Source organism: Tachysurus vachellii, chromosome 8 (genome assembly GCF_030014155.1).
Source record: "Tachysurus vachellii isolate PV-2020 chromosome 8, HZAU_Pvac_v1, whole genome shotgun sequence".
Classification (NCBI taxonomy): Eukaryota; Metazoa; Chordata; class Actinopteri; order Siluriformes; family Bagridae; genus Tachysurus; species Tachysurus vachellii.
In genome coordinates this window covers 2,283,334-2,300,000 of record NC_083467.1, presented here as the reverse complement: position 1 = coordinate 2,300,000, position 16,667 = coordinate 2,283,334, and the positions used below count along the sequence as shown (strand labels likewise).

The following is a 16,667-nucleotide window of genomic DNA, read 5'->3' as shown; positions in this document are numbered from 1 at the left end:
GGAGTTACACAGAACTCCTGAGCACCTTCTGATCCAGTAACTTAAAGCGACCGTATGCCTCCTGAACGGGCAGAAATGTCACTTTTCCCATGATGCTAAACCTACAGGCCTGTTTGTCTGCTAAATATCACTGTGTCAGCATTTCATTTCCAGCTGTTGATATCACGTACACCTCATTCTGCTTTCCAGTTATGACTTAACCCTTTGTTTCACATGACAGTCTCGAGCTTCAGAAACGACCGGGAAAGTACTGCATGTAGGCGAATTTATTTTTTTCTATCGAACACAGCCCAGCCATCCCACTTATTATTCCCTCATCACGCCGCCTCATGTGTCATGTCTCATTACTCATTGCGGTATTTCCATTAATATCAAATAATAAGAATTATTCAGTAGTTTCAAAAAAAAATTTTTTTTTTTGTTCCTTTTGCTTATTATGCGCTATGTTGATGCTACATCAGCATATATAATAAATAAACTTGAATTGTGATGATTTCTGGTGTATTATCTCCTATTATCTCTGTCATTACAGGTCGAATTGTTTCGGACGCTCCGTTTTGCTCCAGACATCATGAGCTTGCTGCTAGTGGAGGCTTTTTACGGCGGCTCTCACAAGCAGCTGATAGACCTTCTTCAGCAGAACATAGACGACTGCGTGGTTTACACTCTCCCTGCTAAGAAATGGCACTGGAGGGCCAGAACGGCAGCGCTGCACTTCATGCAAGCTATCCCAAGCAGCCAGTCGTACAGGTCGGTGTGTCCGAGAGCTTCGGGACGAACACGACGCAATCCGCTCTGACCTTTAACACTTTTAGGCATTTTAAATTCTTTAAAAAAACGTCTATATTGTCTAAAAGGTTCCTGTTATTAAAAACTGAAATATTCCAAGTCTCAGAATAGCATGTGGAAGAATACCATGTGTTTCTAAACGAAAAATCTTGAAAATTGTTTATACATATATATATATATATATATATATATGTGTGTGTGTGTGTGTGTGTGTATGTGTATGTATAAATACTTTTAGGAAGAACATTAACATTTATATATATATATATATATATATATATATTTATATATATATATATATATATATATATATATATAGATAGATAGATAGATATACATACACACACACACACATACAATATTTAATGTTGATATGCTATATCTATCTATCTATCTATCTATCTATATATATATATATATATATATATATATATATATATATATATATATATATATATATATATATATATATATATATATATATATATATATGTGTGTGTGTGTGTGTGTGTGTATAATTACAATGAATATTGGCATTATATAAATTTGTACAATTTCTCTTTATCTATTTTTATTTATTTATACAAATAAATTCATTATTTAATTACATATATAGTACTGTGCAAAAGTTTCAGTTAGGTGTGAAAAAATGCTGTAAAAAAAGAATGCTTTCAAGAATGAAAGTGTTAAACATTTATTTTCATAAATGAACAAAATGCAGTGAATGAACAAAAGAGAAATCTAAATCTAATCAATATTTGGTGTGACCGCCGTTTGCCTTCAAAACAGCAGCAATTCTTCTAGGTACACTCGCACACAGTTTTTGAAGGAACTCGGCCGGTAGGTTGTTCCAAACATCTTGGAGAACTAACCACAGATCTTCTGTGGATGTCGGCTTTCTCACATCCTTCTGTCTCTTCATGTAATCCCAGACACACTGGATGATGTTGAGATCAGGGCTCTGTGGGGGTCGTGCCATCGCTTCATGCTGGTTTGAAGGCAAAAGTTAGTATCACCAACTATTGATTTGATTTAGATTTTTCTTTTGTTTGCTCACTTTGCATTTTGTAAATTGACAGAAATAAACACTCATTATTTATATTTCTGAAAGCATTCTTTGTTTACAGCATTTCTTCACACCTGCCTAAAACTTTTGCCCAGGACTATATATAATTTATTTATAAATTTATATATATATATATTTAACATTAAATATTTCAGATTTTTTTTTAGAATGGTAACTTTCAGTTTTGAATGTAATCAAGAAAAAAAAATGTAAATGTTGTATTTTTTTTAATTTGTCGTTATTTATTTATTTATTTATTTATTTATTTATTTATCGTAAAGTTACACTAGCGACTTGTTGCACCGATAATTTAGAGAGCAAAAGAAATCAGTATAATTGTTTGTTAAATCCCAGTAATGGTCTCAACTGATCTGGAACTCTTTTCCGTTCTGCGTTCCCTTTAAATCCGTCCTTGTGGACACTACACACGTAAGGGTTAAAGCTCTTCCTTGTGGACACTACACATGGTAAGGGTTAAAGCTGTTCCTTGACTACAGAAGATTAGCTGAGGAACAGGGAAACTTTCCTCAGGACGTACAGTGTGTGTGTAGTTGTGTTTCACCCCACATGTGGTATCATAGTCAGGTTCTCAGTATTGGTCATGTTTCTAGGTTAATGGTTCTATAGTGTTGCAGCTCTGATTCATATTTTATCATTCGTCAGTGTGGTGGAAACATGTCCGGAAACTAGCATGCATGCTGACAAAGCAACTTACAGAAAGCTAATAGCCGAAACCTCGCTTTCTACCTGAGAGAGATTATAGAACATGCAAATGTCAAGTCATTTCTGCTTCACTGCCCACCTGGGACTAAACCTATCTCTGATTATAAAAAAAAATATATATTTAAAATTCTTAAAACACAGACACAAACATGCTTAAAATGGTGTTGAGACCTTTTACAGGTAGAAGAGGGGGATTGCACGTGATCGCCAACCCACGGTGTCGTGCACTTTGGTTGGTTTCCTGTAACGTTTTTGAAACATTTCCCCCCCCCAATTTAATAGGAAATAAAATTAAATCAATCAGAAAATAGCTGTTTATTCATTCAGGTAACCGGTTGGATCCTATGACAAAATGACCCAACAGTTTGGGAGTGGATCTGGAGGAAAAAAATCAGAACAGTCAATGTCAGAACAGTGCATATAAAGAGACGTGACTAGTATTACTTTAGTTACTGAAACTGTTTAATTTTACGTCCGTGTGATGGTCCAGATTCCCACAAACTTTGCTAATGTGTGTGTATGTGGATATCAGTGGAAATAATCTGAGAGAAAAGGTCCCTGTACACCACAAAACAACTACAATGAATATATTTTCCATTCAGTTAAAAACAAAAGCACATGCGCATAAGAGCAAGAGTGTAGAATACCTGTTAGATCAGTGGGAGCTGTGTGGTTACATCAGTGAAGGTCAGTGTCAGGCTCTCAATGACTAATGAATACGTTCCTTACCGATCGTTGATCTTATCAGCATTTTCAGTCATTTTATTCTCAAAAAGGTACACATGCAGACGCAAGACGCTTCTGGAGACGGTAGACGTCTTTACGGACGTAATCGTGTATCCTGATAACACGGGATGCTCTTATTTCCAGGGATTTCAGAACAGCGTAACATATATTGCGTCATCGGGTAGGCGTGGCCTATTTGATCATCTAACCCTAAACATAACCGTAGTTTTTGGTTGTTTATTTGTTTTCTAAAATAAATCTACCTGTATGACTGTTTTGTCCTTCGTAGGTATGCTCTTTGTTTGAAAGAGGGCGTTTTTCCAAGACCTCCAGAAACGCCCACTTTACGTCGTGGTAACGAAACCCCTGGAATTTAGTGAATGCCCTGATAACACACCAAAATGTCGTTTATGCCGTTTGTTGGTCGGAAAAGACCCGAGTCCAAATCTCACCTTTAAGTCTCTTCAGCCATTCCAAAGCTTTATTTGTCCTTCAGCTTTAGATATAAATATGAAAAGCTGGGCAATTTATTAAAAAAATAAAAAAATAAAAAAAAAAAGTTTTATACGCAAACATGGACGTACTTATTTCTTCGGTCCTTCTCATGATTGTACTTGTGGACAGTACAGGGTTCCCACGCGTCCTGGAAATCCTGGAAAATTAATGACCAATGTTCCAGTCCTGGAAAACACATGGAAAATGAGCGAAAACATAAATTGTCCTGGAAAAAATCTTCTTGTCCTGGAAAATTCTTATTTTTAAATGTTCTTGATCATTTAAAGAACAGTTTACAAACTGGTCGAAACAAGTAACGTTAGTAACAGAAAGCGCTCTGTTCAGGTTTTGACGGGTTTTTTGTTATGCTGTTTAATCTCGCCGTGACGGATGACGCTGTCTTGTGTTGGCGGTTTCAGGCGCTAGGAATGGTTTAAGTGCTCGAATGTTTTCAGCAAATGGTGACGGGTAAGCAGGTTATATTAACCTTGTTAATCTGAATATCATGTGCAAGGGGAATGCACAGCAATCTAAAGCATGCATGATGGCGTTGGCCTGAGAAAGGAAAGGGTATTAATATGTGCAGTCTTTTTATTTTATAAATGTTCAAATTTCATTCACATGACAAATTGTCTTTAAAAGTATAGTTAAGTAATAGCCATAAAGTGTACGTTGTTTTTAAGACTTCTGGAGAGAAGAACATGTTACTTTAGGCCGTGAATCTGTGATCCTTGTCTTTTTTTGCTAAATTTGAAATGTCCTGGAAAATGATCTCTGAAAAAGAGTGGGAACCCTGACAGTATTACCATTTGATAACAACTTTCTTTTCAGGACAGATTTCTGCAGAGACCGCCAGCATTTTTTATTTTTTAACAAACATCCCCAACTGAAAGCGGTTTTCTGCTCCATGGCATTACATTAGCAACCTGAAACCTGGCCTGGATGCACGACTGGTTCATCTGAGTTTGGCTTAAATGAATTCTGCTGTGTTTCCAGTTTTTTTTTTTTTTTTTTTTTTTTTTTTTTTTAATATTTGGTCTGCTCACACACATTCTTGTATGCAATCATATTTGTTTTTTACATTTGCATTCGTTATGATGTCAGATCCTTCACTCTCATTTTCATTTAAGTTTAGCAGACGTCCTTGCGTCCATCCAGAGAGCCTTACATGCGTTACATTTATACAGCTGAGCAGTCGAGGGTTAAGGGCCTTGCTCAGGGGGCCAGAAGCAGACCTTCTGATCTGTAGTTCAACATATTAACCACTGAGCTCCCACTTCCCTAGGAAGCAGTCCTTGTTCTCAATAAAGAAATAATCGTTTGTCCGTTGCCTATTAAAAGTCCTGCATGCTTTATCGCTATGCAAAACTTGGCTAGTTCAAAACACACTTTTAGGTGGTAACATTTAGCTGACTGAGGACAAGCATGTGTGTTGTAATATGCTAAAGATTTTCGTGGATGACTGTGAGGATCGTGTCGTGTCAAGGGGTTAAGCCCATTAGAGCATCATCATGGGTCACGTAGCTCCCAATAATTGACAATTGCATTATCCTCATGCTTTTGTGTAACTGTAAAGCAGGACAAATGAAATATTGACTACATTTTGCAAAGTAAGTGGGACTACACAATACAGTACAGTGGTACATAGGCACATATTTATATATATTGCGGTCACAGAGTATGAGCAGGTCCTAGGCCATAATTTGAGTGAAAAGTTCATGATAAGTTCGCACATTGCCACCGTGATCTTTTTTTTTCGAAAAGGTCGCGGGACTAGACGAACGTGAAGACAGCAAGTGGCATGTTACGTCTCGCACATTTGCGAAGAGCTTGCACGAAGCGAATTTGATGCAGCTTGGTCCTACAGAAAACTCTACATTTTCACAAACAGCAGCATCTCTTTCTCCACCTTTCCTCTCAAACGGTGGGTGGGGAAACCCCCGGAGCAAACCTTCAAATGTGTCATTTTTTCTCTAATGCTTGTGGAGAACAAATATCTAAAAGGAAAAAAACTGTGAAATCTTTGAAATAAAGATCGCTCGTAAGACTTTACCCGATAAGATCGCTTCAGACGACGTTCTCTCGTATCGATATTTTGGCCGTTTAAAACACAGAGCGAACAAAATGTTTGCGCATAACCGAGCTTAATAAAGAGCGCCAGGCCAAAATGATTAATTCATGAGCTGAACTCCCGCGACCCGTGTTAATTATAGGAGGGGGAATTTTCTACAGCCGTATTATGCCAGGAGCAAAAGCCGAAAAAGTCTTTCCAAAACGGCACCTTTCACTCAAACACTCTTATGCAATTAGGAATATGACTAAGCAAACGCAGTAACAGAGCCACCCACCATGTCTGCTGTCCTACAGGTCCCTTTTGGACCTAAAACATCTGCTCTGGTTTCAGTTAGCAGCCGTCGCTTTGGAAACAAACGGTGGGCGACAATTATGGTCTTGTGACGAGAGAGAAAACCCTGCGTCTGCCAATAACAAATTAGCTTCTAAGGATGGCATTTTAAGGGCTCGCACTCATCGCTGGTGAAAGACTTCTCAGTAAATTGTGTACTGAAAAAAACTCGGGTTGGTGTACTGTATAAGAGAATGTGTTTTGAGTAGGAGTAAAAGGAAATACACAGTTATGAGTAAAAAGTGACGCTCGGGTTTAAAACACACCCGTATTACGTTACAGCTCTGACGCGTTTGTTGTGATTTTTTTCCATATTTGATCGACGGACCAATAGCGTGCGCTAGTTAAAAGTCTAACACACGAGAGCGCTTTCATTGTGCCGCGAAGTGATGATTGATTTATGGAACGCTACAGAATTACTGGTCGTGGCTTTTAAAGTGTTTTTCCGCTGGTGAAAGGATTCTTTCCAACAAATAACAAATCCAGTGTATGAATACAGAGTGGCGGTAAAGCAGCGTTAGCAGGGGGCCAAGCACCGTGACCCAGCAATACCGATAATTCACCAGATCGTGTGTTTACGGAACACAAGGTATTATGGGATTTTAAATTTGCTCTGACTGTATACACCCAGAAATCTCACACGACTTGCCACAGCGTGTCCTGACAACCTTGCGGCAGGCCGAGACGTGCGCTATAACGGGTTACGAACGTCCGTCCACCGGACTACAGACAGGCAGAGTCATTGCACCGGAGGCCACAGATTCCATCTAGTTGACTCTGTAGTGGAATCAGAGGAGGGGAGGATGAGGGGCATGTTCACGTCGGTCATTTTGTTTCTCTCGTGGGATTTTGGCTTCCTCTAGAGTCCGAATTCCTCAGGAGCAGTCCACTCTCTGGGCTTATGGGTGGAGCGGTATGAAAAATTTACGGAATGATAATCGCCCAACCTAATTTCAGTATGTCACGGTGTCCGCTTACAACAAGCTCTTTTTAAAAAAAGAGCGACATGAAATGGCGCATAACGCCAGAGCATCAGTGCGGCATCGGTGATAAATGATTCGGTTATGAGAAAGGAGAGAATATTTTAAAAAAAAAACAACTTCATACAGTATGTTAACACACATTATTCATCCCAGTGTGCTGCCATGCTTGCATGTTGTTACACCACTTCTATGGACCGTTATAGAACTGTTATTTTACACAAGCGCCACAAAATGACTCCCCATTGTTTGAGAGACGGAGTTTTATTCCTGTAAAGCTAACTGGAGATTGTTCATCATCTGTTTAGGGGTGTCTCAGAACCTCTGTGGACCTTTTGTTCCATGTTCAGGATTAAAAAGCTTCCAACCCAAAGATCCATCCTGTCTTAAGCAAGTCAAGTCAATGCACAATGTCTGTTTTTTATGAATTTGGCTTACGTACAGTACTAATATATTTAATGCTTAGCTGATTTGGGCGCAAATGTGCACACACACACACACACACACACGCACATGCACATGTGTGATTTGAACCAAATTGAAAAGATGCATCCAATTTCACTCATCACCTCCAGTTCAAAGGCAGCAAGAGCAAGTCCCCGTTTTTTATTAATACCGTACCCGAATGTGTTGCCTGGACCCTTTCCAGAAGGAATACAGACCAAAAATAGCGTTCCGTCATCTGCTTTGGTTCTGTATCTTCTGCTTTTTCGTTGCGGTAACCGTGTCTCGTACTGATGAGCACATGATAACATAACAAAAAACTTTTTTCCTCCAGTTTGAGAACACTCGCATGACTCGTGACGTGATGATCGAGCTCAGGGTTCTTGTAAGAGAAATCGCTCCTACAGCAGCGCTAGAACGCGAGTTAAACCCAGAACTCGTCGTGGTCTCGAGGCCACAGCCTCGCCACATCAAAGAAGCTGAGCTCGAAGCACGGCAAATAGGGGGTTGGGTTCATTTAGGGAGATGAATGACACAGCTTCAAAGCTCGCTCGCTCTCTCTCTCTATCCCAAAGCTTTTAATGCAGACAGGGACACAGCCTCGAGTAGCACCCTTCACTTCTCTTCTCTTCACTTCGCTTCTCTTCACTTCACTTCACTGCGTGACCCAGCACACTGATTACTGCCCCTCAGTAATGCACCTAACGCATATGAGACGATCCCTTTTATTTATTTAGGGCTATGACACACTACCGGATATGTCCGAAGTATCCTATCATTATTTGTTTTTGTATGTTTTTTCACGCTTGAATCGATAGCGATGTTACTTTTAATAATAGCTTTCTTTTTCTTTTCAGGGTTTTATTAACGAGCTCCGTGCTAAACCTCGCCGAATTGGTGGCCCTGCGGCCGGACCTCGCCGCTCTGAAGAAGATCCTCTACTTTCACGAAAACCAGTTGATTTATCCGGTCCGTAAAAGCCAAGAGAGAGACTTCCAATATGGCTACAACCAGATCCTGTCATGGTAATCCGTCTGGCGGAAAATGGACTTCGGCTGAATTCCGCTTCAGTCGTATCCTTTTTGTTTGTTTGTTTATTTATTTACTTTTCCGAACTGCTGCGTTTCGTGTAAACCACGACCTCGGATGTACGCGTAATAGTGAAGCAGAAGTTCCACGGAAGGCTTTAATAGTGTAGCAGGCAGATAGACCGCGATTCTTCAGGCGTACTTTGCCGTTAAAAGCGTTCGCTCTCTCACAACACTCGCTTAATTAGAGCATCTCATACTGTAATGCAGCTCTTGCTACGAATCGTGTATTGCTGAATATATTCATTAATCTCCATGCTACATTTTTTTTAAGGCTACGGTGTAATTGTTCTGCTTTATGCTTATAGTCTGCCTACTTTGCTTGTTCAGTTAACTTCTCTGTTTGTTTATAATTACAACAGCGCAGTGATATTTAAAAGGCAGCTTAGGCGCCGCTAATTCGAATGCTAATCGCGCGCCTTGGCACGAGCCATTCTTTAATTTGTACAACAATTAAAGCTCAGCTCGTTGCTCCTCGGTTTCGTGTTTTATTGGACATAATTAAATCACTATTACTAGTCCTCGTGAATGTCTAATCCATGCTTCTGTGCTGTTTCATGATTGTGTTTTCATTACCTGTTATCACATTCATCTTACATAATGCTTGTGTCTCTACACCCAGCTTGGTGGCAGACGCGGTCCTGTTTAACTCGGCGTTCAACATGGACTCGTTCCTGTCCTCCATCTCCAGCTTCCTGAAGATGATGCCCGATCACCGACCCAAGGGCTTGGAGCAGCTCATCCGGCCCAAATGCAGCGTCCTTTACTTCCCCATCCGCTTCCCTGAAGTCGCGAGGTCCGTCCCGTCATCACAGCCTTTACCTTCATCATCATGTAGTCTGCAGTTTGTCTGTTAAAAACTTTTAAAATCCACTCCTGGACAAGGTTGTGTAAGAAGGTGATTTTCAGCAGGAGTACAGGATATTAAAGTTCACCCCACACACACACACACACACACACACACACACACACACACACACACACACTATTATAAATATACCTAAAAATACAGTCTGTTTAATGTGATGCAGGTAATTCAATTGATGTCTTTAACATCGCAACCTTTTCTCTATCTTCTATTTAAGACCTCTTCAATTAGCAGGACTTTTTCTTTAAGAAACAAACTCCTCCGCTTTTACGTTGACTTAACATATAAAGCATCCTCTCGTCTTCTCACATCAGTAATTTCTTTATTTTGAAAACTATATGCGACGAATTCAAAAGGTTGCGTTCTTAAACCACGATGTAACGTCACACGATCTGAAAGGCGTCACATACAAGGAATGATGCACCTAAAAAATTAGCTGCACAGATTACAACTTTTATTTATGTTGCCATGCATCATAACCGGGGCGTTTACAATTTTACAACACACAGTTTCATAACTCGCGCACAAATTTGCAAAGTTGCAATGGAATTTTGACGTTTGAGTCATGACCCAAATTCATTACAAAATCCAGGAGGTTTGTTTGGAGATGCAGGTCTAAACTTTTCCTGTGCAGCATTAGTTGCTTAAATGTAGCTCTCTGTGTGTGTGTGTGTGTGTGTGTGTGTGTGTGTGTGTGTGTGTCACAGCTAAGAGGCACTGTAAGTGAACTGACAGTGATGACGCAAGGTTTTCGCCTACAGAGTTTCTCAGCTCATTTTCAGATGCTAATTTGCCCCATCCACAGGAAAATCACAGAGTGTAAGGAAGTGATTATACGCGCGGCCGGTCATCCGTCAACACGCCCGAGGAATCCGACCAACATTGTTTAAGGATTTTGTATTAAATATCTAAAGTAAAATACGCCCACAGACAAGAGACAAACCCACTCTGAATTTAAATTCCTTTTCATTCGCAGGTACTTTTTGTTAAGACCTTTTTTAATGACGTAATAATTAACAACCCAAATTTAATACTAGTGACGTATTATAACCTTTACATTTCTACAGTAAGGCTTTTATTCAGGAATGGAGAGAGAGGGTATTTAAGGTGTGGAGAAGCTCCAGTGTTGGGATTCTGATTCTGGTTAAACTTTTTTTTTTGTAAAAAAAACAAAAAAAAAAGTTCAAGGGAGGGCACGGTGGCTTAGTGGTTAGCACGTTCGCCTCACACCTCCAGGGTTGGGGGTTCGATTCCCGCCTCCGCCTTGTGTGTGGAGTTTGCATGTTCTCCCCGTGCCTCGGGGGTTTCCTCCGGGTACTCCGGTTTCCTCCCCCGGTCCAAAGACATGCATGGTAGGTTGATTGGCATCTCTGGAAAATTGTCCGTAGTGTGTGAGTGCGTGAGTGAATGAGAGTGTGTGTGTGTGCCCTGCGATGGGTTGGCACTCCGTCCAGGGTGTATCCTGCCTTGATGCCCGATGACGCCTGAGATAGGCACAGGCTCCCCGTGACCCGAGGTAGTTCGGATAAGCGGTAGAAAAAGAATGAATAAATGAATGAAAAACCAGTTCAAGCCCCAGCAGCTGTATAAGTGGACTAATCTATAGCACTGGACCCGGTTACGGTACATTTCCAATTGTTTTCTTCTTTATGTCGTCATTAGATTTACTCCTTAAGCTGCAAATGCTATTTCCACTTAAGTGGCATTAAATGTTTCCTGGAGTGACCGTTCCATTTGTCTCCGAGGCATAAACGGTATCGTATTGATCCTAAAGACCGCAATTTAACAACGACACGTCGTCCCATGTGACCGAAATCTCAGTACAATTAGCCTCCTCGAGAGGAAACAATATCTCGATGATCTCCTAGCAGGATTCCATTGTCTGGAAGGACAGGTTTTTATTAGCCCATTTAACTCGATGCAGATAACCGAAGCTACTTTTTTTTTTTTTTTTTTAAAGTTGAGGGGGAAAAGAGGGCTCTTTGGCTGCTTTTAAAAAGCGCTTCAAAGCCATTGATGTGTGACTCTCCGAGGAGTGGCCTGCCTCCAATGACTGACTCGTGGAATGATTGTGTTGCCGAAGCAGATGGCAGGATATCCTGCTGCAGAGATTCCTTCAACGAGGTTCAAAAGGAAACGGCTCCATATCAAAGTTTCACAATGGCAACGCTGGAAAGTTAGATCAAAGCCACTTGGACGCGGAGTAAGCCTTGTTACTCCGTTAATGAAAAAACCTTTCTTGTTTAAGACTACGTCAACGTCGCGTTTTGGGATGTAGATATCTCGCAGTTCCGTGGACATTCATTTGATTTGCGGCGATCGCAAAATATCAACAAAAACATCAAGAGCCGCCATGATTTTGCCGATGGCTCAGAAGGCCGGACGAAGACGTCCTTATTTAAACGTAGAGCTGACCGTATCGTGGCCCGATAGAGGTCAAGAATACTTATCAACTTGGCCCTGGAACTCCAAATCCTTATACACCACATCACTCATCCTTACAGCAGTTATTTTTTTTCTCTCCCCCGATTGCTCTGAAGCGGTAATGCGGTCAGAGTGAGGAGATGAAGAGTCCGGGGCTTTCTTAATCAAACCGTCAAGCGTTTAATCTTGTCGGTGGAACATCTGGCAGGCACCTTTTCTCATTTGTTTCATTCAAGTTAGATTGTACCTTCGTGTTCTTATAGGATCGGTCTTAAAAAAAAATAAATAAAAAAATCTCTCGGCTCAGAGTCACTACGACTCCTCAGCATGTCCCCTGTGAAAATAATCCAACGGTAAAACCCAAAGGTACAGCATGCCTCTGATCTACAGATTGCATGTGCCAGGACCGAGCCACAATCGAGTCCATATGGTGCTTTGAAGTGCTCAGAGCAAACCGTGATAAATAGGAATGCAGCGAGGACGAGGATGGGGAAAAAAAAATAATACAACATGGGATATTTGTCCTAAGTATTTGGTGACTAGCTATGAAAAAAAAACCAACAACCTACAATAGATGATTTGTTTGTTTTTTGTTTGTTTGTTTTTAGCCTTGATGAGTTACTCAGTGGGGGGGGCACGGTGGCTTAGTGGTTAGCACGTTGGCATCACACCTCCAGGGTTGGGGGTTCGATTCGCGCCTCCGCCTTGTGTGTGTGGAGTTTGCATGTTCTCCCCGTGCCTCGGGGGTTTCCTCCGGGTACTCCGGTTTCCTCCCTCGGTCCAAAGACATGCATGGTAGGTTGATTGGCATCTCTGGAAAATTGTCCTTAGTGTGTGATTGCGTGAGTGAATGAGTGTGTGTGTGTGTGCCCTGTGATGGGTTGGCACTCCGTCCAGGGTGTATCCTGCCTTGATGCCCGATGACGCCTGAGATAGGCACAGGCTCCCCGTGACCCGAGGTAGTTCGGATAAGCGGTAGAAAATGAATGAATGAATGAGTTACTCAGTATTCAGTAGTAATGCGGAATACCGAAAACCGCTGAAAGGCTTTTCTCTGGGATTTTCCACATGTGCTGGATCAGAACCCGTTGATTGAGCTTGTGTTGTGGATAACATCGCACTTCTAAAGCCAACACGATGGCTCTAGAAAGTCATTCTCAAGCACCTGTGACTTCTACGAGCTAAAAATGTCCTGTGCTTGTTTATGTTCTGCATTCCAAGTACACCGGAAACCCCCTGAGGAGTCTGCAAACTATCTGTCCATAGCGCAAAAGATCGTTTCGTCGCTATATTACGTCGTGAAAACGCATGAACACATCAGACACTTTTATTTCCCATATAACGTTCGGACTTCCACAAACACAGCGCTTTAATCACATCAGGCTGCCAAGTGCTCCGTGTGGCCGCTGCACTTTTTAGCAATATTAACAGCTGGTTAAATAATTAGTTCCCACTTGGTGAAAGTAAGAGTTGATGAAGATGCCGAGATGCCACATAGTCAGTCAGGCCATATATTCTGTTGGTTAAGTGACTGGAAATAGTCATAATTAGTACATAATATATTACACATGTTTGTGTTTAATTACAAGTGGATATTTGGGTCAGTTTTAAATTCACTCCAAGCTTTCTGACGTCCTCTCTCTCTATCTCTCTCTCTCTCTCTCTCTCTCTCTCTCTCTCTCTCTCTCTCTCTCTCTCTCTCTCTCTCTCTCTCTCTCTCTCACACTCTCTCTCACACACACACACTCTCTCTCTCTCTCTCTCTCTCTCTCTCTCTCTCTCTCTCTCTCTCTCTCTCACACACACACACACACATACACACTCTCTCTCTCACACTCTCTCTCTCACTCTCGCACTCTCTCTCACACTCTCTCACACTACTCTCTATCTCTCACACTCTCTCTCACACACACACACTCTCTCTCTCTCTCTCTCACTCTCTCTCTCTCTCTCTCTCTCTCTCACTCTCTCTCACACTCTCTCACACTCTCTTTCTCTCTCTCACACACTCTCTCTCTCTCTCTCACACTCTCTCTCTCTCACACTCTCTCTCTCTCTCTCACACTCTCTCACACACACACACTCTCTCTCTCTCTCTCTCTCTCTCTCTCACACACACACACATACACACTCTCTCTCTCACACTCTCTCTCTCACTCTCACACTCCCTCTCACACTCTCTCACACTACTCTCTCTCTCTCTCTCTCTCTCTCTCTCTCTCTCTCTCTCTCTCTCTCTGCCATGGCAATGCCATGTGTAAGTAAACACATGATGTTCTACAGTTGCACCGAGGACCGAACAAGCATCACTATTTTAATTATTTGTCCAGCTCTAGTTCGGTTTCATGTTCGTGTCGTGTAAAGTTTTCTAGCCTTGTTCCAAAAACCTAGTGCTCCTTTAATAAAAAGTTGAAGCAGACCTGTCCAGACACTATTACTGACACACTCCATTTCCCCTCAGTGACCTGCCCTCTTCTCCCATCAATCTGTGTCAGTAACTTTGTGGTGAAGTACTCTCTCTTCAGGCTTTAGAGGTAGAGTTTTGTACTCGCATGTCTTTTTAACAAGCTGCACTTAAAGGCTACGAGCCAGATCCGGGGCGGGAGTCCTGCCGCCCCTGTGAGGTCAGTTCACATTGATGAATGTGGATATTAATGTGTAATAATGACCTTCTCGGACCACATTTCCGAAGCTCTCTTCAGGTCTCCCGTGCCCGTAACATTCAACCTCTGTCAGGCCACCGTACAGGACGCCAGTTATGATGAGATTAATGATGCCAGCGGTACAGTCCCAGCTCTGCCCTTGCCCATGTTCAACCTCTGCACGATCAGTCTCTTTTGTTTAATGCACATTGAGCGTTAAGTCATCCTGAGAGTTTTACTCAAGCCTACTTTAGCAGCGCTGCCCAAAAGACCAAGTCTGACTCGCTTCCAGCTCTTTCCGTTTCTGAGCTATTGCGTCGGCCAACCTCAAGATCAATGGCATTTTTCATTAGCCCGGGAAAGCGGAACCGCTTGTGATTATTGCCAATAAAGGAAATTAGATCAAATGATTTTTGACTTTGATTTTTTTCCCCCCACTCTCTCTTTTGCCCTGCCATCCTTTCACATTTAATCAAACGTGAGGTAAAGTCATCACTGAAATTGCCGTTGATTTATAAATAAGCTAATTGGCGCCATTCTCTTTAAGTACCTCTCTCTCCGGTGGACACGGCCCTGTTTTTATTGCCCAGTCAAAACCCGCTTCGTGTAATTTTCAAAATGGTTCTCGAAATGAAATTTTCTTCTGAGCTCTCGAAGCACCTCCATCGCTCACAGCTCGACTTCTTTCCTCCTGCTCTGGCACGGTGTTTCACAGGCCAGCGCTCTGTGCTTGTATGTTTGCAATCTCAATCAGTCCAAAACTTCAGTCCAAGTTAGTAGTAGCCTCTGTTGATGTTTAGTCTTTTGAGGTTTTGGTAGAAAATATAAGGTTTATCATTTACTTATGAGCACTGCACTAATTTGGAGAGCAGCGCAGTCTAAGAACGTCCTGTCTAAAATTAGCAGAGAAAAATTCTATACTTTTAAAAATCGTCTCTGCCAGTTTTCGGGAATTTGGATCGGAGCCTTCGGTTCTCCAGGTTATTTTTGAGAGGAACATTTCTCGGAACATAAAGTTTAATCTCGCAGCTTACCAGATGATGAGAGAGAACTGGCTTTATGAGATACGGTTTATACTGTAAGATAGGGACTAGTCTGAGCGCTTTTTTTAATTAAAATGGACAAAAAATGACCAAGAACACATTTTAAAGAAGAGAAGGACATAGAAATTGTTAACAACGTCATCTAGGCTTGTTTAACGTAAGGGTTTAATCCTCTCTCTACAATTTTACACTTCCACGATGTCTAGTGATGTCATCGATTAGAACTTGCAGAGCAAAACAAATTGACACTCAAAAATACCTGGAAACTCAAAATTCTCAGCCAAAAACAAAAAATTAAAGGTGTGGTCTCTGATGTTTGAAAGCCAATGTCGATATTTGATATACGCAACCCAGGCAACTAATGGAAAGAAATGTGTCTTTATCATAGCTGAAGTGAAGAACAATACGATTGTAGATAAACAAACAAGCAAAACTGACACACAAGTATAATCATGTAAAGGACAAAGGCATATATTAGTTCTGTGTAACAAAGCAAAACCAACGTTACTCACCTATCGAGAAGGAAAAAAGCGCCTCGGCGTCTTAAGTAATGTTGGTCACATATTCACAGATTGGAGTTTCCCGAGTCAATAACTCCTGAGCTAAACTCTGTTACTACACAAAACACGGTTGTAGCTGCGTCTCTACATTACTACGATAGAAAAGAGGTGTTATTTGTGTAGTAACAGCGTTTAGCTCAGGAGTTATTGACTCAGGAAACTCCAATCTGTGAATATGTGACCAACTTCCTGCTCCTTCAGTTCTCTCCGGCGCTGGAAAGCTGATCCTATATTAACACGTCCTACTTCTTACCTTATCGTAAGTCTTTCTTCACTTTCTTTCTTTGTTTTTATCCTCCATGTCAATGTTAAAAATTAGTTTCTGCTAATGTCACACATGCGCACTGAACACTCTCTCCGCCCATATTGACAAGACACGCCCCTTTCTTCTCATTTGTTTGTTTTGTATTTGTTT

At 41.3% G+C, this 16,667-nt stretch overlaps 1 protein-coding gene across 5 annotated transcripts in view; it reads left to right on the top strand.

Moving 5' to 3' along the window:
* gtdc1 (glycosyltransferase-like domain containing 1) overlaps positions 1-16,667 on the top strand; it is a 41,120-nt gene that overhangs the window by 11,519 nt on the left and 12,934 nt on the right. For all 5 annotated transcript variants that reach the window (XM_060875717.1, XM_060875720.1, XM_060875716.1 and 2 more), the window contains exons 2-4: positions 533-750; positions 8,485-8,652; positions 9,338-9,511. In XM_060875717.1, the coding sequence (XP_060731700.1) occupies positions 572-750; positions 8,485-8,652; positions 9,338-9,511 (521 nt within the window). In that variant the 5' untranslated portion in view covers positions 533-571. The remainder of the gene's footprint in view (positions 1-532; positions 751-8,484; positions 8,653-9,337; positions 9,512-16,667) is intronic.